The 24443-nt window shown below is 42.9% G+C and overlaps 1 protein-coding gene across 4 annotated transcripts in view; it reads right to left on the bottom strand.

Moving 5' to 3' along the window:
- PLEKHH1 (pleckstrin homology, MyTH4 and FERM domain containing H1) overlaps positions 1–24443 on the bottom strand; it is a 63130-nt gene that overhangs the window by 13974 nt on the left and 24713 nt on the right. For all 4 annotated transcript variants that reach the window (XR_011337532.1, XM_069858208.1, XM_069858207.1 and 1 more), the window contains exons 5-20: positions 21009–21092; positions 19391–19472; positions 14645–15657; positions 11810–11888; positions 11102–11190; positions 10414–10564; positions 9287–9426; positions 8412–8522; positions 6882–6968; positions 5291–5452; positions 4240–4320; positions 3077–3256; positions 2837–2945; positions 1796–1908; positions 964–1140; positions 53–150 (exon numbers count right to left, since the gene is read on the bottom strand). Coding sequence is in view for 3 of the 4 variants with exons in the window: in XM_069858208.1 (XP_069714309.1) it covers positions 53–150; positions 964–1140; positions 1796–1908; positions 2837–2945; positions 3077–3256; positions 4240–4320; positions 5291–5452; positions 6882–6968; positions 8412–8522; positions 9287–9426; positions 10414–10564; positions 11102–11190; positions 11810–11888; positions 14645–15657; positions 19391–19472; positions 21009–21092 (2756 nt within the window). In the remaining variant the exon portion in view is untranslated. The remainder of the gene's footprint in view (positions 1–52; positions 151–963; positions 1141–1795; positions 1909–2836; positions 2946–3076; positions 3257–4239; positions 4321–5290; positions 5453–6881; positions 6969–8411; positions 8523–9286; positions 9427–10413; positions 10565–11101; positions 11191–11809; positions 11889–14644; positions 15658–19390; positions 19473–21008; positions 21093–24443) is intronic.

Here is a 24443-nt window from a genome sequence, read left to right as displayed (position 1 = left end):
GGATGCAAAAGGCAATCAGCTTAGCAGAAGAAAATGCTGTTGCAGTCTTTACCTGGGGTCTGCATGTCGCTGCAAGTGCTGTTTGATGTACCAGAGGAAGTGATGTTGAGGCAGGAATAGAGGAGCACACAAAGCCAGGAGCTGCCAGCACTGTGAACATAAAACTGGACGTCATTCTTGTTCTGTACTTCTTGTCTTGTCTTTCATGGAATATTGGAACCAAAATGTTGGATAGTGACCCAAGGTTTTGGGAAGGACTATTTTTAGATGTGTAATTCAAGATGCTTCAAGGGGAAGTGATTGTCAGAGGACAGACTGCTCTTCAAGATCTCAACCTGGGCTCTAAGAAGATGCATTCTAAATGATTGGTCACATTTGAAAATTTCGATTGAGCCGAGTGAACTATTTAAGACTTAATACTTTTTTCTCTATATGCAACTGCAAATCATATAAAATGATACACTGGCAAATTTTGTTTCAAATTAGACCCATTATTCTTCAACCAGCTTCTATTTTCTCATTTGAGTTGGGAATATTATAATGAAATATCTACATCTATGCTATCACTTATTAATTTGATTTACCCAATAACTATAGTGGAATGATCAGATTTCATGCTTAATAGTAACATTCATGATTTGCATGCTGTTGATTAACTAAAATGGAAAACAAAATTAATACCACGTGACCATTATAGCTAGCTGACACGAGCTCTTAAGTTTGATTCCGAAGATGGTCTAAATAGACCATATGCAACTAGTAAGTGGTTAAATTAAAACTAAAATCTGTTTGCAAATGGTTGCATTCTCAATGTTTCTTTGCACATCAATGCCAAGATTCTCTTTCCTCCGGCACAACTTAAGCATTTACACAATTTTATAGGAACCACTCCCATTGCTCATTATTAAAACTACGGTAAATAGAAAGTATTTTCAGAGGGAAAGTGAAAAAGAAGGAACTGACCTGAATGACTGAGTGGTTCTGTGGTTGTCGGCAGTTAGTCTGTTTAACGAGCTGACAGTAGATTTCATTCTGCAGCTCAGTATGTGTCAAGCAGACCTGCAGTGCTGTTTGGGCAAGTGACACATGGTAATCGATAGAAGGTGCCTCCACAGGGACATTGATGAACAGCTGACAGGACTGTAAAACGGTGGAAGTTAGTCAATGCCAAGAATACAGCAACACTTCTCTGGTGCCTTCCAGGCCAGGTTCCCCAGATGTGTTACAGACAATTAATGAATTCTTCTAGACAACCCTGAGAGGAGGGAGGAGAATAAATACTTCGTTCCTATCACTCTCCCTTCAGTTATGACAACTAGAAAATTCACTCAGCCTCCTCCAGCCTGAGAAGCTCATAAGTCAGCCAGAGAATTGAGGGGAAAATGTGCTTTCTGCCTTCCATGCCTGCACTTTGGCTTGCTAAGATAGTCCACTGCTGATCTTACACTTGCAGAGTGCAGTAATTAAACCTCCAGGGGCTTCACCACTGGTCTTACTGACACAAATGAGTTTGTCAGTAAAATGTTTCCATTTCCTTCCATCCAGCTAAGAGGAAACAGATAAGGCTAACTTGGCAGTGTAAACCCTGATGGGGGGACATTGCTCCTAAACACAGATTCCCTACAAGAAAAAATTAAACTTCCGGAGAATGAATGACACTTGATATCCAACTGTCCTATTGTAATTAAATGAACCAGCAGGCCTGTCTAAAGCAACCAGCAGTGACAGTCAATGTCATTACAAACAACAGGACAGAACAAAATAACCAAAATGCATGCAATGTCCCTTTAAATACCTTAAAAAGTTTCACAGCTTCAGTCTGTAGAGCCTCTGATGGCAGAGTTGTGAGTGATGTGTGCAAACCATCTTTACTGTAGCACAACACAGGATGTTTCCACAGAGGGGAATCTGAGGTAGCAGATGGACAAAAACATGCAGTGTCGGAAAGAGAAGAAAGATAACAATGTCCACATTGCCACTGAAATGACAGAGCACCTAAGGAAGCAACACTGCACTAGGCCACATTTATCTCTGGTGCCACTCCACTGATTTCTGCAAAGCCTGCCATGAACAAGGAGTCACTAGCAGCATAAGCCATCCCCAGAAAGTAGTATTGTCATCCTCAGTCCTGCCATGTCAGAGCTTGTCATCAGCTGCATTCTGAGTGAGAAACTGCTCAGCTGTGTGTTCAAACAAAAGACAAACTCTGCCAGAGCAGCTGCCTGCAACGGGCATCTTCTGTTAGTGCAAGTCACTATTCAACAGTAAGGACTGTTCACATTTAGGCCTAGGAATACACGAGTGCGCAGGAAGAGAATGTTACGTACGAACGCATATGTCAATACACATTAGAGAACACGGTGCATAAACGTACGTGAATGGGCAAGTATCAAAGGTGAGGACGAACAGATGAGCAAGGACGTACATGTAAGGGTTTATACATGCAGACAGAGGAACAGATGTGAAGGCAAGTGCATGTGAGTATTACAAGGAGAAAGCATGTGTTTGTATGGTCAAGATTCCCAGGAAAGGAAAATCAGGACCAACAATAACAGGAAAAATTAAAGCTCCATTAATTTGAATTAATGTAACAGGAGTTTTAGATGCTTTGATAAATGATGTGACAACATGATGGACTTGTCCAGTTTCACTACAGTGTCTGTATCCTCTTTGGAGATGTTACTGTGGAACTAAGGAAAAGGACACTATATCATATGCTGTTCTGCTGAGTATCCCCTTCCTTTGCCTTTGGGCAATTCCTAGATTTAAACTAGGAATTGAAATTACTCTTCCTTATTCTTTGCTGCCATGGAAAAGAGTTTGTGTTTCTACTCACTAGGGTCTCCCTCTGCATCCAAGAGTTTTCCAATGAGTTGTTCATACGGTGTGCCAACTGTGGCATTACTGCTACCAGCTGCTACAGTCAGATGGTACAGCCAGGTATTCTAGGAATAAGGATGAGAACAGCATGGGTCAATTCAGACGTTGTTTTCTACAAAGAGGTTCAGGCCATATGCCCCATTTGTTCACCAGTACCAAAAAGACGCTCGCTCTCAACAAAAACTGCCTTTTGTACCTTTTCCTGTTTGGTGCGAATGAGCAAGTACGTTGGACTCTGGTCCTGTGGGTGAATCACCAGTGTACAGTGGGATGAGAGAAGCCCTCCACCAGTGGCTTCATAATCTTCATCAGAGTCACAGGAACGGTCTACTTCTTCCACTTTGGACTCACGCATAGGCAGATGCCCCAGGGGACACTGTAAGGAGGAGAAGCAAGTTAGACAAGAATAATTAATATCCCACTATGGACAGCAAACACCAGGAAAGAAAAACCAGGTCAAAATGTTAACAGTCCTGTAAAATGTAAGGAATAAACAATAACTCAGTGCTTTGCTAATGTAATTGTATAATCTTGCATTTCTATAGAATCTTTTCTCTCATCAACTGGAGAACTTGCAAACTGTGTTACTCCTACTATCATTTTTCTTGCAAGAGCATCTACAGGTCAGAATGAGAACATGCAAATAAACAGATGGTCTTTCCCATAAGGCACTGTTTTCTTCCCATTACACTTGTTGGTTGTGTTTACATCACTGGGTCTGCAGGGCAGGATGTGTTTTCTGGTCAGTTACTCAGTATCCTGAGCTGCTGTTTTTCAACCCTGGTCAGAATTTGTTTGCTACTGGAAAATAAGTACTTTTAAAATTACATAAACAGGTAGATTCAGACAGACAGAGGACATCTGCTGTACTAAGTCTGGAGGTCAATCCAAGTATGAGTCACAGTATTCCTTGACATTCTAAATCTTGGGTTTCAACATCGCCAAGACAAAGTAATGGACCACTGGGCCAAGGTTCCAGAAATGGAAGCACATTACACTGATTAAATGACCTCCCTCTTCCCATATAGTTGTTGCTACTTATTTTCATGACCACAGGCAGAATATATCAGCTGTTTTATAGAGGTCTGCTCTAAAGACTTTACAAGACCGAATGGAAAAAGCAAGAGGCAAGGTATACAGTGATCTAAAAAAAAGCAGTCACTCATCTTAAGGCTTTTGTCATTTTAGCTTAAAAAAGAAATAATCAGATAAAATATTGACCCTCCCTGTGGAGCAGATGCTGTTAAAAGTAAAACTGAGGAAGAGCTTGAAGTATGAGACACAGAGTAGTAAAAGTTCAGAAAGTGTCATGAGAAATGGGAAAAGAGCACTCGGGAACAAAAGGGGAAAAGTAATTACCTTATCTTCATGATTTCGATAGTAGTAGAATGTTTTTCCAATCAGTGCACACCAGACTAGCTTAGAGTGACCATGCTTGACCTGTAAGAAGGACAAATAAATACATGTTTTTAATATCAGCAGTATTGTTGGAATGATTTTCTAGGATTTCAACTTTCATTTCAACTCCTTCTTAAAACCTTGCATATGTTTTTTGTTCTATGCTGATATGAGCTCCTCAAAACATACAGGGCACCACCTCCAGAAGCAGATAAGTACATCTCACCTGAGAAGATGGGACAGAGGTGCTTATGGAAATGGATCCAAGGTTTTTGTGAAACATTTTACTCATTCATAACAAACTATCATTTTTGTATCCTGAAATACAATATTAATAATAACATTTTTAAGATTATAAACAGGAATCATTTAATCTCAGCAAGAAAAGACCAGTCAACATGTAGTCTACGGAGCTGTTTCCTGTTGCAGGTGAACAAGTTTCAGATGCAGGTTTTCTTTAGTCACCTTTAGATGCTGACCAGAATTATATTAAAAGATTCATAGTAGCTTTGTATGCAAAACTTATCTATGGAAACGACAAAGCATAAAAATTTTCAGCCATTGTACTTTGTACAAACGTGTGTGCAGGCTGTTAAGATGGAAATAAATGCTAACCTAGAACAATACAAGCCATTTCTTTGAAACTCTCCTCTATCACCAGTTAAAAATTAATTAAATGTGAATTTTAACAGTGTTTACTGATTTTTTTCTTTTATTATAACGTGCTGCAAATTCTATTGAAGAAAAGCATGCATAAGCTAGACAGTTGTTATTGCTTACTATTTGACAAAGTCAGTATCCCTCAGCAGCCTTGTTTGTCCCATTCCTTATCATCCATACAAATGCTTTTCTCTCTGAAATATAGAAATCTATTGCCACTTTTCTTTTTTTCCTTACTGTTCTAGGGAGTACCAAAATACTAATTTTTTGCTGACACTTACTGTGCAAACCAAGCAGCTGTTACAGTGTCAGTGCTGAGCTAACCTGAATAAAGCAAGAAATAGCGTCTTACCTTGGTGAGCCAACCTTTCACAGTAGGCTTAGCATCATTATGGGGAACACCAACAGGACTGGTCACTTGCACTTTCAAGATACTCTGTAGGACATGAATCCATTCCTCCAGGATATTGGGAGAATCTGCTGTCAGAAAGTAGGTTCTCTTTTCTGTCATGAGCTAGAAGGAAAAGGAGTAAGTATAAATCTGCACATCTACAAATCTTTTCTTCAGCTGCCGAGTTTCATTATCCTATATAGATTTTTTTGGTGGTTCAGGAGGGATTTTTGGAGGGCAAGAAAAAAGATGCTATTCCTCAAAGCCCAAGTGAAAGAATTGAAACTCAGATGAATGAAAGTCTCATAAGCCCTCTTGTTGTTTCTGTTGGATATTGTAACTTTGTCTCCTCTCTCATCCCTTCTTGTTTCTCAGTGCTGCTGCTGATTTTTCATTTTAAAGCTAACTAACTAAATGTGGGGTCCTTCGCTGCCTTCACTTTGTATTGCATTCTGCCTTCAATAGCTTGTGATTCTGGGAAGAAAGATGCTATGAATTTAATAGTATTAAGTCTTAACAACTTCAGTTCCGTAAGGGCAGAAGGTACCTCACAGGTCAGGCTGTTTGCCTTTTAGTCAGTGAAATAAACTTTAATGCTGCCTTTATAATGAAGTCGTGTAACGATAACAGCTTAAAAATGAACCTAGTGATGGGCTAACTTCTAACACTTTGGATGTAGAATTCTACTAGGGGCCCAACACTTCAGATATTACTTCAGATCCTCGAGACACTTCAAGTCAGGCTGGAGATCTTGTGAGAGGTCTTTCAGAATGAGGAGATCCAAAGTGCTATTCAAAGCTGGTGAAGGGGCTGGAGAACAAGTCTTATAAGAAGCGGCTGAGAGAGCTGGGGTTGTTTAGCCTGGAGAAGAGGAGGCTGAGGGGAGACCTCATTGCTCTCTACAACTACCTGAAAGGAGGTTGTAGAGAGGAGGGTGCTGGCCTCTTCTCCCAAGTGACGGGGGACAGGACAAGAGGGAATGGCCTCAAGCTCCGCCAGGGGAGATTTAGGCTGCACATTAGGAAAAAATTTTTCACAGAAAGGGTCATTGGGCACTGGAACAGGCTGCCCAGGGAGGTGGTTGAGTCACCTTCCCTGGAGGTGTTTAAGGCACGGGTGGACGAGGTGCTAAGGGGCACGGTTTAGTGTTTGATAGGAATGGTTGGACTCGATGATCTGGTGGGTCTCTTCCAACCTGGTGATTCTACAATTCTATGATTCTATGATCTGGTTTTAATTGTTATAAGAATCACATTTCCCCTTCCCCCCCATTTCAACCTTTTGATCCCAGCTGCAAAAAAGTGCTACAGTATAAAAAAACCCCAAAATAACAGATTTTATTTCAATTTCAGAAAGCTGTATTTGCGTTACAATTTAGCTCTTTTCGCATTATTTATTAAACTGACTGCCTGGCTTATGCCAGGAAACACAGGGCCAGACAAAGTTGGCTCATATCAATCGAAACATACAGTACTGTTCAGCCAGAAATAAGTGCTCTCTCATACAGCCACTGAGTGTGTGGTTATCTGCGGGATGAAAAAGCACTGCTTACCTGGAATGTTTGGGATCCTTCACCTCTGACAATTTGGCACGAGGAATTCAGCTCCATTTGCCCTTGTGGTTTGCGGATAACATCACTCTGAGGAAAGGAAGAAAAGCAAACAACTTTTTTAGTGGGGAAAAAACCCCAGATGGGTCTTAAGAGTACTTAAATATAGCACAATATGCATGTGCAGGTTGGAGTCTGCATTAATGAGCTAGAAAGGACAGCTGAAGGATGCTAGGTTGAATATAAGACAGTGTGATCCCACAGCACTAATGCAACAAAGGTCTCCTCAGTAGTGGCAGAGAATATAACAAGGGTAATGGCGACAAATACTGTTTTGCAAAGCTCAGATTGGACATTAGGAAAAAAAACAACCCACCTTTTCTCACTGGGAAGGCAATCTGACAACGAACAAGGCACCCAGATAGTGGCTGAATTTCCACCAATCCAGCTAGACAAAGCCACTGGGCGGTACGATCTACAGCTGGTGACAGACCCTTTTCAACTTGTCAGTTGGACTAGGGTCTTCAGGAAGTCCCTTCTAACCAACAGTCTACATTCTGCATGTTTATGATTTTTTTTTTTGCTATGTAATATATACATATAATTTACTTGTGAATTCTGATGAACAAAACTAGTATCAGAAATAAAGACACATTGTGCCCTAAGGTGTATTTTTGTCTTGTCATAATATGGAAACTGAAAATATATAAAAATTGAAAATAAATCTTCTCAATATTTCTGACTTGTAAGCAAAGATGTGTATATACACAGAAATACTGTGTGATTATGCAGATATAGAGGAAATTGCTATGTCCAGAAGAAAAAAAGTAAGGAAGGTGAATACCCCTAAATATAAATCTGTAATACAGGTAAGTACAGCAGAATAGTGAAGGCCAACAGTAAATGTGTTCTATTGCATATAAAAATTTTGAGTGCACACCGCTAGAAAAAATGCAATTTTGTTTGCAACAGTTGTGAGTTATAAAAAGTATTTGGAAAGGTTTGAATGCACAAATGTGCTCTCTCAGTATTGTTTCATTAATCATCGTAAGACAGCATTTTGCGTGAAAGATTATTTTCAATTTTATCTTAGTTTTCTAATACTTCTATGTCCACATGGGAGAGTAAAAAACGATAGAATCCAGCTTTCTTCCCTCTGAAAGTTGTAGTTTTCCTCAGAGTCCCATATACTGAGTGATGAGTACGTATATGCGCCCTCCTGGCACTGTAATTTATTTTTTCTTTATTTTCATCCTAAATGTGATCAAAGCTGGGCCATGGTATGCCTTCTGCTTTTCATCATCTGTACAAAGCTAACCAGTAGGTGTCAAGCTTCTGTCTTAGTGAAAAAAGTTTCATCTCCTGAAAAGTGTCACCACAAGAAGCTTCTCTGCCTAAGCAGAGACCCATGGTTGAACCTGTGGGTCAGCCAAAGCTCTTTGGCAGGATATTTTGGAGGAAGTGTTGGAGTCAGTTCTGCAGAAGCCTTCCCCAGTGCCTCCACACAGAAGTAAATGTATCCCAGTGACTCACCGGAGACTTGTAGTACATAATTTGTCTGTTTCTTAGAACAAACCATCGTCTCTTCCACATCTTCACCTGGCTGCCCATTTTCAGCAAATAACCCGATTTCTCCATGGGTTCCTGGAGTGCACAGAGCAAGGGGGAGAGGAGATTATCTTGCACCTCTTAGAATGTAAATTGAAGAATGCTGAAGTCAAGCTCAGACTTCACCTCCTTCATTTTCTGCTTTACTCTGCCAGATGAGAGTTGCAACCATTCAAGGTCAGTGCTCTCTGCTCAACTTGGAGAGAGTCCTAGACTATCTGTGTAGCTGCGAACACCACATTGTGGTGTTTTAGTAAAGAAAGCATCTGAAGATCACTTTACTGATTGTTTGATGCACTGAAAACTTATTTGTCTTCCTACCATACTGATTTTCCAAAGAAAAATGAGGGCTGGCACTAAGCCATGATTCCTGTTCCTTGTCTGCTTGATCTCTTACATTCAAGAGTACAGAAACTAATGCTGCTGGTATTTGAGTTCTTTTTCTAGGCCCAAATGTTCTATTCTTTCTCCCTCCTTCCTCTGAATTTCCAAACTTGCTTTGCCACAAAAGCATAAGGCCATCATTAAAGTATAATACAACTACAGGAAACCAATACAGGTCATCAGGAAATAATACAGCCCTTCATGCTTACACTTTTATCTAACCATGTAACAGAAACTGCATGTTCTTCTGAAGCATCAGAAAGTGTCTTTCGATACAAACCCACTGGACCAAGAGCGCAGTCTGTTAGAGCACCACTTTGCAGGTGATAACTTAATATATTATAGCTATGCTTTTTCTCTTTCAGGGTCAAAGGTCTGTTTGCATCCCCTCATATCTGTGAGGCAGCAAAACTTACAGTGCAGATTCCACCGTCAGTGGAATAGGAAGATGTTCTCTGTAGCTTATGTTCTGGTTCTGAATAGTCACCATCCAAGGAGTAGGCATCAGGAGGAATGGCGTAGTCACTCTCAGAGCTCAGTGAGGACATAGATACACCTGTTCAAAACAAAGGAAAGAATGACAATCACAACTAGACAGAAGAAAGCACTGAATACTGCACACTCTGAAAAATTTTCAGTTCACCATTAAAGGTTTTTGTTCAAAAAGAACAAATCAGATCAGACTTCGGAAACTCATACCCCACTAACCAAGCTTCTGAGACTTTTTATTCCCCTAGGAAGACAAATAGTGAGAGAGAGTTTTGGATACTGACAGTGAAATATATTTGTTGCTGAACAAACAGAGACGTCATAAATAAATAAATAAATAAACAGGCCTGTTATTTGAAGCACAGGCCTGCTGTTTTCAGCTTGGAAACATCCATTATTAAGCCTTAAGCCCTCTCTTTCAAACTAAAGAAAAGGGTGCCTTGCCACCAACGGGATTTGCCTTCTACCTTCCACCACTGCTCTGTGGCAATGCAGAGAAACATCAGCCAAAGCATCACAACAGAAATTAAGACTACATGAAATGGAATTCTATTTTATTGGCAACCAGCTGTAATGAAAATTTCACTCAATGATCCAGTTTAACCTTCTCAGCAGTCAAGAAAAATTGTCCTAGGACCCAAATTATGATGCCTCTCAGATATAGGAAAGATTTACTTAGCGGTGAGGAAATTATCAGCCAGTGACAGACAAAACCCGTTTACTTTAATGTGCCAATACTAGCTTGCTTACAAGGAAAAGTCACAGAAAAGGTATGGATGGCTTCAGTGGATTTCTGATGAATACAGGAGATCAATCCTTCCCACAATCTCAGCTTCACAATTTCCTGAATGGAAGTCTACCAGTGATAAAAACCCATCTATGAACACAGGTTTCTCTTGAGTAGCTGCTGATATCTGCACACATTCTGGGAGAACTCCTTATTAGCATCACCAAGGCTGAGCATTTGCCTGTCACTGATGATGTTGTTCAGGACATCTGGTCTTACCTGTGAGGACAGAGTTCACACTGCTCAGTACCCATACTCCCACTTTACCTCTCTTCACTGCTCGAGGGCTGCCTGGCATGCTAGCTTTCCTGTTCTCAGATCCAGCAGTAGAAGTCCTGAAGCTGGCATGGGAGCCACAGTCATCATCGGAGCCTGAAGACTCATCTAGGAAAGGCACATTGCTGATCTGTGTGGCCCTCTGGAAAACAGACCTGTACGGTCAGTGTATGAGGAAGGAGTTTCCCTAGGACAATCCCTGCTTAATAAGCAGAACAACCAATGCAGGCACTTCATTTTCACGCTGCCTTGTCCACTGCTGTCCCAGGGCTCCTCATTTCCACCCTTTCTAGCCCAAGAACTTCCAAGCTGAACTCTCTAGTCTGATCTGTTTGGATCTCCTCTGGTCACTCCCTCCTACTGTTCCACAAGGCCCATGCTTCCCCATAAACTCTGAAGAGCTGTCTTGCATTTTATTCACTAGGCTACACCCACTATCAAGCCAGCATTGCTACAGCCTTATAGTGCACACTGCAGCTTCCTGGACCAAAGCTTGCTGCGATGTTCTGTATTCCTAAATACATTTATCATCTGTTACTCCTGCAGCATTCTTTTGGTGTATGGTACTTCCTGGTATTCACTAGTTTTCTTTCCTTCACTGTTCATTACCTTCTCTCTCAAGTTACCGGCAGCCGTGGACAATGCTTTTCATAAGAGGAAAAGTGAGGTAACTCCTTACCCCCTTCAGCGTAGTGTAGACTGGCACTGTGACGTTTCCATAGATGAGAGAGGTAAACGGTCCAGAAGTTGAACATGAGAAATTGGTAACTGGGAAAATTCAGAGAGAGAGCAAGAGAGCAAACAATACAAACCGGTGAAAAGGAGGAGGTTTTAACAGAGAGACACATGTATGTGTGTGAGAAGCTGTGTAGCCTCTTAGAACATCAAACAATGGTGGACAGTCTGGCTTCAGAAGGGCCAAGGAATGTGTTACTAATAGCATACAACTCCCAGAGACAGCTGAAATGCTCCCTCCTGTAAGCCTGTAAGCCTCCTGAAGCCTGTAAGACATTTTACCCGCCCTGTGCTCCTCAAAGTACAAGAGTAATCCAGTGCACCACATCCTAGGAGGTAAAAGACATAACAAGTGAAGGTGACGGTGACTCAAAAGACTAAAAGCAGGTCACAGACACGCCGAGGCAGAACAGCGTGAGTGAAAGTGATGAAGGAGACAATGAAGTCCCTGAAGATGTCACTGAATGTAGGGCCTCAAACAGCCCAGTACTAGTAATTCCTGCGATCAGATGTGTCCTCCTCCCTTCCCTCATCATGGCTATCATGAAATCAAATTTACTTTGAAAACAGGCAAGGAAATTAATAAACGTGAACAGTTAGAAGCCCAGTTCACTGTAAACTCCCTCAAGGAAGGATCTTGTCTAGAACTTACAGCAGCTAGAAGTATCATTCACTGAGGCCACTTCAGACAACCTCATGCCAGCCTTGGCCACGGCATAGATGCGACTCTCCTGAAACGATAACACCATGAATGGCAATGGTCAGACAAAAGCATGATTCCCACTGGAAGAAATGCTCATGTCATGGAATGACACCACAATCACACCTCTGGGCAGGAAAGAGGGGCCCACTAAGGAATATTGCTTTGTTCCCTCAGGCATCAGGTGAATGACCATTAGTAGAAATGTGCATCTGTGTGCACTTCTCCAAATCACAACAAACTTGGCTTATAAAAGCTACAGATATGATATCCAGACTGGTATACTGGCATTCAATTATCAACAAGTGACTATATCACAGCCTGGGAAAAGCCGTTTTTTCCTCTTTATGAACAGTGCACTAACATGAATCAAGAACAGTTCTAAAACAAGACAATTTATTAAGTCACCACCTGCAAAGGATTCCCTTTCTCTGATAAAGGAATGAAAGAAATGCCTGGAATGATCTCAATAAGCCCATCTCTCATTTATAACAACATATGGAGCTTTCAGTTCAAAGGATCTCCAAGTGCTTCGCAAAATGATACAAATTCCAAGGGGGAAACCCAAACCTGTAACTAAATGCCATGTTATGACTAAGGCATCTACCAGTCAGCAATGGATAAAAACCAAAGCTAGGAATCCTCCCGCTGTTCTTTAAAGCACTGTCAGATAACACACATAATAAACATACATGAAAATACTGGTGAGGAGGCTGGAGAGCAGGTCTTACGAGGAGCGGCTGAGAGAGCTGGGGGTGTTTAGCCTGGAGAAGAGGAGGCTGAGGGGAGACCTCATTGCTCTCTACAACTACCTGAAAGGAGGTTGTAGAGAGGAGGGTGCTGGCCTCTTCTCCCAAGTGACAGGGGACAGGACAAGAGGGAATGGCCTCAAGCTCCGCCAGGGGAGGTTTAGGCTGCACATTAGGAAAAAATTTTTCACAGAAAGGGTCATTGGGCACTGGAACAGGCTGCCCAGGGAGGTGGTTGAGTCACCTTCCCTGGAGGCGTTTAAGGCACGGGTGGACGAGGTGCTAAGGGGCACGGTTTAGTGTTTGATAGGAATGGTTGGACTTGATGATCCGGTGGGTCTCTTCCAACCTGGTTATTCTATGATTCTATGATTCTATACCCAAGACTGCAAAGTCGAGTACACCAAAAAAAGAAATGATTAGTATTTTCTGCATGTATACGCACTGCAATTTAGTCTCTAATGGAATATTATGTGCATTTTTTTTCCCTAGACAATTCCTATTCAGGGCAGATAATGGGCATTTCTTGCTGATTACACTGCTATTTAATATTCTATTCATGCTTTAGTGTTTAACATACTTAAATTTGCCCTACGTGGATACACTTACTTGATTCTGGTCTGAAGACAAAATGATGGATTTTTCCTGTGGCGTCCCTGACTATAATACTGCAACGCTTTATAAACATTAATTAAAAATTTTACAAAAACCCTGAGGGAGATATTCATGGGTGCTATTGCTGTTTTCCAGAAGAGGAACTCACACATATGTTCTTTGAAGTATCCAGTATCTTTGGAATACCCATTTCAAGATGTGCAAGACCCAAGTTTTTGAGAATTCAGCACCATGTAACACTGTTTGTAATGAAAAGAACTGAATACAGTTGCAGCAGAGAAGTCCTCAGTGCTTCTTTAATCAAATTTACTTGCCAAATTCAAGTCAGACATTCAGATGGGGTGTGTAGAGCTGATGATCACCTGTGAAAAATTTAGCTTAAGGGACTAGAAGAACTTTATATGGGAAATCTAGATCACAGAAAGGAATAGTAGCCAACATCTGAGATATATTTTTCTTCTTCCAAATGTGTACACTGTTCGTGACACCTTCCTGATTTCTGCAGCAAACAAAACAGACATCTTGAAAACTGCAGTTTCCTTTTACTACGTTATATAGCTTTCTCCCCAGCACAGTTCTATATTACAGACTTAATGAAAAGACATTCCTTTGGAAAAGCATCTAAGCAGCTTGATATCAAAGGACTTAGTTAAAGATGACAAATAACGTTAAGTTTTTATAGAAAAAAAAAACCCTATACAACATGAAGCTTAACAATGAGGGCTTAACTTTGCACCTTCAATAAAAAAGTTGTTTACCTACACATTTAAAAAGGCAAGTTGAAAATAATGGAATTATCTTTTTTGATGCTACATTATTTTCCACTAAGTTTATCAGTTAGATTGACACATCGGCAAATAATCCAGCCATCTGAACTAGTAAGTAACTGAAAGTGATAATAATAGACTTCTCTCTCACGTGAAATAAGTGATAGGACCAATGGTTTTCACAAAGTACAGCAGAAGTATACCATGAGATAGGAATGCTGAGATCTAGTCCATGCATCTATCCTAGAATTCATAGCCTTTTCTGACCCTGAAATCATCTGGCCTGGTTCATTCACTTGCATTTATGACTCAGCTTTTTTATCTTAAACACGTGACAACAGAACTAAGGATTAACTTCTGAAGACCCATAATGACAAACCACAATGCAGCAGCTGTTGACTTTCATTTTTATTCCTATGTTTCTTGAGTATTATTTGCTTCAATTTTTTTTCCCTTATAAAGAGAAAAGAAAAAAAAAAATTGTCAGAGGGACCCATAAGCCCCATGACCTGGAACTGTTAGACTAGGTGGTTCTGAAAAGTGAGTGATGTCCACAGGAAACAACTGCTTGAGACCAAGAGTGGTTGTAGTCTAACTACAGAGCACTACTCAAAGATCAACAGCAATTCCCAGACTGCTGTCCTTATATTCCTTACCCACGATGGGAATCTGTGCAGCGGTGGTGTGGGAGGTTTACCTCCTGGGTCAAGTATGGCAGCTTCAGGACTTGCAGCTTCTCTTTGCCCTGCAGGTGAGTGGTTGATTTCCTCACACGCTCCAGTTTCTTCCCTCACTAGGCCACGTTCCGTCTCCATCTTCTCTAGTACCTCATCATCATCAATGTCTGTCTCTTTCACTTGCCCATGACAGACTGGAGAGTCTGCTATGGGCTGGAAGGTGCTAGTCTCTAAACTTATTACACGGTGGAAAGAATTAGTCCCTGGCTGTGGTTGGCTGTGATGTCTCTTGGCTAGCTGGATACTGTCTCTTGGTGTATTGGGAGTTCGTATTTTCGGGAAGGTCATACTACTGCCCAGGCCATATTCCTTCCCTGGACAGAATGAATGTGCTGTAACAGTTGATGTTGACACAACCAGGGGTGGCTCAGCAGTTTGGAGATGGCCCTCAAGCATGCTCATTATTTCTCCTGAGGAAGAGGAGACCAGTTGGTGGGAGCAGAACCTGGCACTCAGATCATCAGAGAAGCGGGTGCTGTCCAAAGCCACTTGTTGCAAGGTGCTCACAGTGCTACGGTTTCCTTCCAAAGATGTCTGGAAAGTCAAAGCCTCGAGGACTCTTGTGGCCTCAGCTGGAGGGTCTAGTGTTGCAGGATCAGAGCACCCTAACTTGCGTTCAGAACTTATGGCTGGGAATACATCTTTCCCTGCGGAGAGACTCCAGCTGGATGGGTCAGACACGAGATTCAGCGTGCTCTGGGAAAGCAGAGATTCATCCTCTCCATCCTCAGTAAAGGTGTCATTGGCAAGGACTACGTTTGCAGTAGAGAGGATACGTTTGGTAGGTCCTGTCTGGCACATCATCTGTCTGAAATCAGGTGCAAGAAGCACAGATTTCTGTTTTTTCTTCTCAGCAGAAGAGGCCTGTGATGCTCTGGGCTTCAGAGAATTACAGCTCCAAACAGATTCAAAAGGAGGAATGCTGGTCATATCTACAATAGAGAAGAACATGCCTTACTGTCTAAAACGTTCCTTGCCAATGAAAGTTGTTTACGCCAGTCATATTTCAATAGCACCCTAGCCTGGTTAAGACTATACAGAACAGAAAGGAAAAGGCTGGGCACAGCTCTAACAGAATTATAAATTTATGTTTGGGAATAGTACAGAAGAGATGAATAGGTGTTTTTTTCCAAACAAAAAAGTAAACAGAGTATCCAAAAGATAGCCCAGAAAAATTAATGTATCAGTGGTACAAACAACATATACAGAAATTCTGACCTAGGAACTTCCTAAAACACTGACAGCAGAAGCTGGAAAGGTACAAGGAGAGAAGACATCATTCACTTTTTATTGTCCTAACTGCAATATCCACTACGCTCTTTTCTGAAACATCCACAGCCAACCAGAGGACAGGATACGGACCTAGGTAAGCTTTCAGTCTCACACAACTTACTAGGTTTTACTCTTACTCCACAATGATGTCTCTTCTCTTAAAACAGCAGGAGAATGAAGTGCACATGATGCTTCGTCAAAAAACAACTAGGTGGCCAGGATGCTGCTTAGCATGGTTTTTAACTTCAATGGCCCTACAGTGATTGAGGCCATCAAATAAGCTGGTATGGTTTCTCTGACTTCTAGGGGCTAGATGAGGCTTCCAGCATACATATGGAGACCTTCTTAACCATTGTACTGATAAGTGCGGTTACTTTCTTTCCAAGAATTTCCCTCAAGCTTTGTGCTACCCTTTTGTGCTATATGATCCAAACAGTGCTTTTTGTCAACAAGTTTTATAAGTTACTTACATATTTTTGCTGTAAAAACTTCCATGTTCTTCTGCTCCTTCAAGTGCTGTATTAGAAGATATGAGAGATAGATCCTAGATTGCCTCCATTGTTCTTTGTTTATTTAGTACATATACCTTATAATTCTACTTTCTTCCTTTCCATAGTTACTACATTTAAAGACCACCTCAGTTCTATAGGTTCTGCTGAATAGCATCTTTGGGGCGTGAGAAAGCGTGGATAGAGCTTGGCAAGGCAGAAGATGCTCCTTCACTTCATGACTTTGATTGGCCTTTGACACAGTTTCTCACAGCATTCTGCTTAGGAAACTGTCAGCCTCTGGCCTGGACAGGCGCACACTCTCCTGGGTGGAAAACTGGTTGGATGGCCGGGCCCAGAGAGTGGTGGGAAATGAAGTTAACTCCAGCTGGAGGCCAGTGACAAGTGGGGTTCCCCAGGGCTCAGTGCTGGGTCCAGCCCTGTTCAATGTCTTTATCAATGACCTGGATGAAGTCATCGAGTGCACCCTTAGCAAGTTTGCGGACGACACTAAGCTGGGTGGAAGCGTTGATCTGCTGGAGGGTAGGGAGGCTCTGCAAAGGGATCTGGACAGGCTGGACTGCTGGGCTGAGTCAAATGGCATGAGGTTTAACAAGACCAAGTGCCAGGTCCTGCGCTTGGGGCACAACAACCCTGTGCAGTACTACAGACTAGGAGAAAACTGGCTGGAAAGCTGCCTGGAGAAGAAGGACCTGGGGGTGTTGGTTGACAGCAACTGAACATTAGCCAGCAGTGTGCCCAGGTGGCCAAGAAGAAAAATGGCATCTTGGCTTGTGTCAGAAACGGTGTGACCAGCAGGTCCAGGGAGGTTATCCTCCCTCTGTACTCGGCACTGGTGAGACCTCACCTTGAATCCTGTGTTCAGTTCTGGGCCCTTCACCACAGGAAGGATGTTGAGGCTTTGGAGCGAGTCCAGAGAAGAGCAACAAAGCTGGTGAAGGGGCTGGAGAACAGGCCTTACAACGAATGGCTGAGGGACCTGGGGTTGTTTAGCCTGGAGAAGAGGAGGCTGAGGGGAGACCTCATTGCTCTCTACAACTGCCTGAAAGAAGGTTGTGGAGAGGAGGGAGCTGGCTTCTTCTCTCAAGTGACAGGGACAGGACAAGAGGGAATGGCCTCAAGCTCTGCCTGGGGAGGTTCAGGCTGGACATCAGAAAAAAAAAATTCACAGAAAGGGCCATTAGGCACTGGCAGAGGCTGCCCAGGGAGGTGGTTGAATCATCATCCCAGCAGGTGTTTAAAACACTGGTGGATGAGGTGCTGAGGGGCATGGCTTAGTGATTGATGGAAATGGTTGGACTTGATGATCCTGTGGGTCTTTTCCAATGTAGTGATTCTGTGATTCTGTGACCTTGACGTTTATATATGGTCTGACCGAAAAGAAACAAGTGATAAGATGCTTTGGAAGTTCAATAAATATGGGTGAATGTGACTCTGCACAGCTACTGCTGAAAATGCTGCCTGAACATGAAGGTCTACAGGCACTGCTTAACCACTAAGGGGATTTATAAGAAACTAGAAACAAACTCAAGACACAAAGTAACAGAGGGAAGGGCAAACACCACAATAGTCACTGTTGACTGTGGAGAGGATGAAACCCACTCTTGGAAGAACAGCTTACAAGCACAACCATGAGAGCCTGACCTTGGCACCTGAGTCACAAGGAACTGAATACTAACAAAGCCATTCCTAATGCATAATGCTGGCGCACACAAACCCTGGCACACATTTTTCCCTGCTCACAAGGTAAATCATTAGTGTAGACTGAAAAGACACCATTCATTTTAAATATTATTGGGGTTTTTTTGCACCTTCCTAGATACTGACAGCAGATGAAGCAGAGGAAGCTGTTACTAGTAACATGGCAAGCAAGAAGATATTTGTCTATCTGCAGAAGCCTCTGAATTCAGCCTGACACAGTGAGACTAGTGGTGGATAAGAGAAGAGGACAGAGCTGTTTACTGCCCAGAGAGTTGGGATCCAGGGAACACTTAATACCAGATTATTAACGCAGCTTACCAGCCATTCTCTTTTTGTAAGCAGCCAAAGCCAGAGGGGATGAGAAAATTTCAGTCATAAAGCATTTAGCTAGAAATGTGGTGGGATTTGGAAGGTATTTTGCCTATTCCCTTGCTATGAAGAGACAGGAATGCCAGAAAGTCTCCTGCAAGAAAGAAATGCCCCCTGCATGCATGTCTAGTGAAGCTCTGAAAATCAGCTCGTCTTACTGTGATCAAACCAAGCTCATTAAACAAAACAGGAAGAAAACAATTAAGAAATGTGTAGAGATGAAAAGTGTTGATTTCAAGACACGGAGACCAAAGCTCTCCGTCTATCTACCAAACAAGAATGGCAAAATCACAAGCACCATAAACAGCTTTCTCCAACCCAGCCTGGGAGAACAAAGGAACTCGGCTTCTGAAGGCAGACCAGATGGTTGCTGCCTTGGCTCATTCAGTCCTCAGTTACTCAGCTCACATTCCAGCAGAGGTCCTGTGGGGATGAGGATAGTTTGCATGTGGAGGTAAAGTGAAATACCTTACGGACTTCTATCCTGCGCCACTGAAGTGATTGGAGAGTTTTGCTACATATTTCAATGAGTGCTTCTGATTCCGTAGCTCAGTGGCCCATTTTAATGGCAAAAGCAGACTCCGAAAAAAGGAATCTGTGTTCAGTCACTGTTGGGAAGCCAATTAAGAGCTTAAGGCAGGTGAGAAATGTTATTCTCATCTTTAAAATGGACCCACTAAGGAACAGAGTAATTCTACTGCTTGCTCACTTGCCACAAGTGCTAATTTCCGACAAAGTTAAGAATACATCCCAGGAACACTGACTTGACTATTGTGGTGGTTACTAGGCTACAATGCCAGATGAACACATTTACCTTGCAATGTATCCTGAAGGGCTTCAATTTGCTCCATCAGCCTCTGATTACAGTTTTTCAGGTGGTAATTTTCTAGCTCAAGCTATAAAACAACAACAATAAAATAAGAAAAGTAATGCAGAACAGTGCGTGCATGTATTCCACTATGTAGAACATGTCTTCATCTTTATTACATTCAAGTGTCTGAAGAGGAAGAGGGAAAAAGGATGGGCAAGTCTACCTTACAATCCTTCTCCTCAGCAGCTCCACTGGACAACCCACTTAAACACTTTGCTGTGTTTTCTCAAATAGCCTCTGTATACAATATTTGCACTTCTCAAACAGGTCTTTTCATTTCCTTCCCTGCTTATCATCTACTCCAGTTCCAGAAATAACTGTCATGAAAGATACAATCCAAAAACTGTTCCCCAGAAGGAGCATTTTCCCCCTCTTACCCTGTGTGTGGTAAAAGGAGATCCCCTGAATCCAGGGAACCAAAGGAAAAAAACACCAAAATATTAAGGTTGTGTTTACATTTGCAATTAGTGCACGAATGATTCTTTGTAAATTTGCCTTACGTCTTTGCTTAAAGTGTCCCAGCACACATTCTTAAATGCAGCACCCAAAGAGGCTTCCCCCTTGACAGAATCAAAGTTGAAATTGCACCCGTGGTGCTCTCTAAAGCAACTCATTTGCAACACAGATGCAAAGTCCTTCAACTGGCACTGGTTCACTTGTGCATGGCATGCACCTAGAATCAGCATCTGGCACAAACTTCATTGCTAGTAAAGACACAATGTGAACCTATGGTCCTACATTCACAGCAGGTCACACCAAGTCAGCCCCTGTGCTTCCCCCTTTGTGCTGCACCAAGCAGTAATGCAGATGCACGCTGAGTCATTGCATGCAGGAAAATGAAACAGAAGAGGCACAGAAGCTTGGTGAATTATCTAGGCAACTTAACAAGATTACAAAGTCACATCATAACATGATTAGTGCCCCCAAATACTGCTTCTTCCAACTCCCACAAATTCCCTTTCTGGCATAAACTGGGAAATCTATGGCTTTAACTTGGAATAAAAGGGAAAGACCAGATAGCCCCACTCCTAGCTGTAAATTATTACTGCATCTTTAAAACTACATGCTGACCCATTGCTGTCCCTCAGTTTTCCTAGAAGGTATTGAATTAGGCCCAGATAGAGGCATAAGTCCACAGTGTGGTTAAAAGGGAGACATTAGACTATGCTGGGCAGTAGGAAAATAGCATTAGTCAGAGGTGGCAAACTAAGAGCAAAGGACATGCATTCATGTCACAACTGCCTTGCCAGAGAAAAAGACAGAAACTGCCCCCAGAGAAAAAAAGGCGAGGCAGACAAAAGCTAGCAAATCTTCTTCAGAGACTGCTTTTTGGCATTAGCGATTCCACAGTCATTTATAGTCTGCCCAAAGCAGTAAATAGCCCTTAATAAGAGGTACAACCCAAGCTCTGCAATTGTGTGTGTGTAGGGCCAAACAAGCAGAAAGCCCCTGTGACAGACGGACTGTCCTCAGACTGTTGTCCTACATGGAAGCCCACTGGCAGTACAGCCACTGTACCCACTCATAGGCCTTGAATTCTGGCTGCAAGCTGAAGACTCACCTCTCTCAGCTTAAATGTTACCCACTCTTTGATCCTAGCAGCTTTTTCTTGAACAATTTTGGCTTCTTCAGTCCTCAACTGTTTCTGTGCCAAAAAAAGATTACATGCATTAGGAGAGTACAATTAACTGTTCTCAGTAAGTTACTGCTTCAAAAGTGACTTAAATTATATGTATGGAAGGGGAGTTTCAGTGTTTAAGACTGCCATTTGAATATCATTATTTAGCCGGCCTCTGAAAAAATCAAGCTGTAAGTGTATTTGTAGTCCCTGGAGTCAAATTCAGAGGATTGTTTCAAAAGTTCATTGTAGAACAGCAAAAGCCAGCTTAGGTGATGATTGCTTACCTACCATAGTTTCTTTTGAGCACCATTTGCAACTTTTCTTGTTTTGTATAGTTTTGCAATGTTGCTGTTTGCTACTGAGCATCTGTAGTGTTCCCCCAGCCTACACACATATTGTTGGCTGAAGTGAATAAGAATTATGCAATGCCTGTAAGTGATTTATAAAACACTATAATTCTGCCAAGGAAACTGGATTCAATTGCTGCAAGCACAGGGGTAGACTAGATACTTTAAAGGTGGATGGGACAGAAACAAATACCATCAATGTATTTAATGCACACAGACATAGCATTCTCACTGAGAAAGTAAATATAAGAAGATAGCAGACTCAGGATAAAATAAGCTCCAAAAGCTGACCTTGAAACACTAAGACCTGCTAGGAGGTTTTGAGAAGGTGTAAGTGGTTGCATGTTTACATATCCATTAAAATGGGTTCCAGTCTACACAAAGGTTTGATGGGAATACTGTTGATTTGCACAATGAACATTTTTCCCCAAGTTTTTGCTCAGGCAACATTGCCACAATATCATTTTTGCACCTGTGTTTTCTCAGCCGCATTTTTTCCTTTTCTGGGAATTTCCTTTGAAAGATTCTGGATTGATACTATCATCACCTGAAGTCTTCTGTTCATCTCCTGTGTGTTTTCATTAGAAACAACGTCACTGAAAGGTTTCCAGTCTACATAGTGATTTCAACCACTACAAGGAGAAACCAGTTTCAGGAGTAAGGGAAGGAGGGAGGTGGAATATAACTCTGTATGGCACATTCAGCCCAGGTTTCTCTGAATAAATAGACCAAGGTAATACATTCTGGTAGCAGCTGACAGTTTCCCTGCTAGATTATTTTTTTTCCCACTGACATGAACAAATACCAGTGATTATGACAATAAAAGTGTCAGTGCTTCCCTTCCACCTCCCTTTTTAAATTTTTCACACTAAAGTGTGTGAGCCCACTTCACAGAATCACAGAATAACCAGGTCGGAAGAGACCCACCGGATCATCGAGTCCAACCGTTCCTATCAAACACTAAACCATATCCCTCAGCAAATCGTCCACCCGTGCCTTAAACACCTCCAGGGAAGGTGAATCAACCACCTCCCTGGGCAGCCTTTTCCAGTGCCCAATGACCCTTTCTGTGAAGAATTTTTTCCTAATGTGCAGCCTAAATCTCCCCTGGCGGAGCTTGAGGCCATTCCCTCTTGTCCTGTCCCCTGTCACTTGGGAGAAGAGGCCAGCACCCTCCTCTCCACAACCTCCTTTCAGGGAGTTGTAGAGAGCAATGAGGTCACCCCTCAGCCTCCTCTTCTCCAGGCTAAACAACCCCAGCTCTCTCAGCCGTTCCTCACAAGGCCTGTTCTCCAGCCCCTTCACCAGCTTTGTTGCCCTTCTCTGGACTCGCTCCAGAGCCTCAACATCCTTCTTGTGGTGAGGGGCCCAGAACTGAACACAGTATTCGAGGAGCAGTCTCACCAGTGCCGAGTACAGAGGGAGGATAACCTCCCTGGACCTGCTGGTCACACCATTTCTGATACAAGCCAAGATGCCATTGGCCTTCTTGGCCACCTGGGCACACTGCTGGCTCATATTCAGTCGGTTGTCAACCAACACACCCAGGTCCCTCTCCTCCAGGCAGCTTTCGAGACAGACTTCTCCTAGTCTGTAGCACTGCATAGGGTTGTTGTGCCCCAAGTGCAGGACCCGGCATTTGGCCTTGTTAAACCTCATGCCATTGGTCTCAGCCCAGCGGTCCAGCCTGTCCAGATCCCTTTGCAGAGCCTCCCTACCCTCCAGCAGATCGACACTTCCACCCAGCTTAGTGTCGTCCGCAAACTTGCTAAGGGTGCACTCGATGCCTTCATCCAGGTCATTGATAAAGACATTGAACAGGGCTGGACCCAGCACTGAGCCCTGGGGAACCCCACTTGTCACTGGCCTCCAGCTGGATTTTGCACCATTTCCCACCACTCTCTGGGCCCGGCCATCCAACCAGTTTTCCACCCAGGAGAGTGTGCGCTTGTCCAGGCCAGAGGCTGACAGCTTCTCAAGCAGAATGCTGTGAGAAACTGTGTCAAAGGCTTTACTGAAGTCCAGGAAGACCACATCCACAGCCTTTCCCTCATCCAGCAGCCGAGTCACTTTGTCATAGAAGGCGATCAGGTTAGTCTGGCAAGACCTGCCTTTTGTGAACCCATGTTGACTGGGCCTGATCACCCGGTTCTCTTGCATGTGCTTCATGATAGCGCTCAAGATCACCTGCTCCATGACTTTCCCTGGCACTGAGGTCAGACTGACAGGCCTGTAGTTTCCTGGATCCTCCCTGCAACCCTTCTTGTAGATGGGCACGACATCAGCCAGCCTCCAGTCCAGTGGGACTTCCCCAGTCCTCCAGGACTGTTGGAAGATGATGGAAAGGGGCTTGGCCAGCACATCCGCCAGCTCCTTCAGTACCCTAGGGTGACTCCCGTCCGGCCCCATAGACTTGTGGCTGTCTAGTTGGGCTAGCAAGGCTCTGACCACCTCCTCTTGGATCACGGGAGCCTCATTATGCTCCTCTAGCTCCTGGGTTTGTACACAGACAGAACGACCCTCCTTACAACTAAAGACTGAGGCAAAGAAGGCATTAAGTACCTCAGCCTTTTCCTCATCCCCTGTCACTGTTGTTCCTACTGTGTCCAATAGGGACTGCATGGTCTCCCTAGTCCTCCTTTTATTATTTATATATTTGTAGAAAGATTTTTTATTATCTTTCACAGACTTGGCCAATCCAATTTCTAGCTGAGCCTTAGCCCTTCTGATTTTTTCCCTACACAATCTCACTTCCCTCCTGTAGTCCACCCAAGAGGCCTGTCCCTTCTTCCAGAGCCCATAAACATTTCTCTTCCTCTTGATATCCCTCAAGATCTCTCTATTCAACCAAGCTGGCTTTCTCCCCTGCCGGCTTTTTTTCCGGAACATGGGGATGGCTTTCTCCTGAGCTGCTAGGACCACCCTTTTGAAGAGCTCCTAGCCCTCCTGGGCTCCCTTGCCCTTGAGTACTGTCTCCCATGAGACTTTGCCAACCAGCCTTCTGAAGAAATCAAAGTCTGCCCTCTGG

Source organism: Phaenicophaeus curvirostris, chromosome 5, assembly GCF_032191515.1.
Source record: "Phaenicophaeus curvirostris isolate KB17595 chromosome 5, BPBGC_Pcur_1.0, whole genome shotgun sequence".
Classification (NCBI taxonomy): Eukaryota; Metazoa; Chordata; class Aves; order Cuculiformes; family Cuculidae; genus Phaenicophaeus; species Phaenicophaeus curvirostris.
The sequence above is the reverse complement of the archived record's forward strand: the minus strand, read 5'-3'. Positions and strand labels throughout refer to the sequence as shown.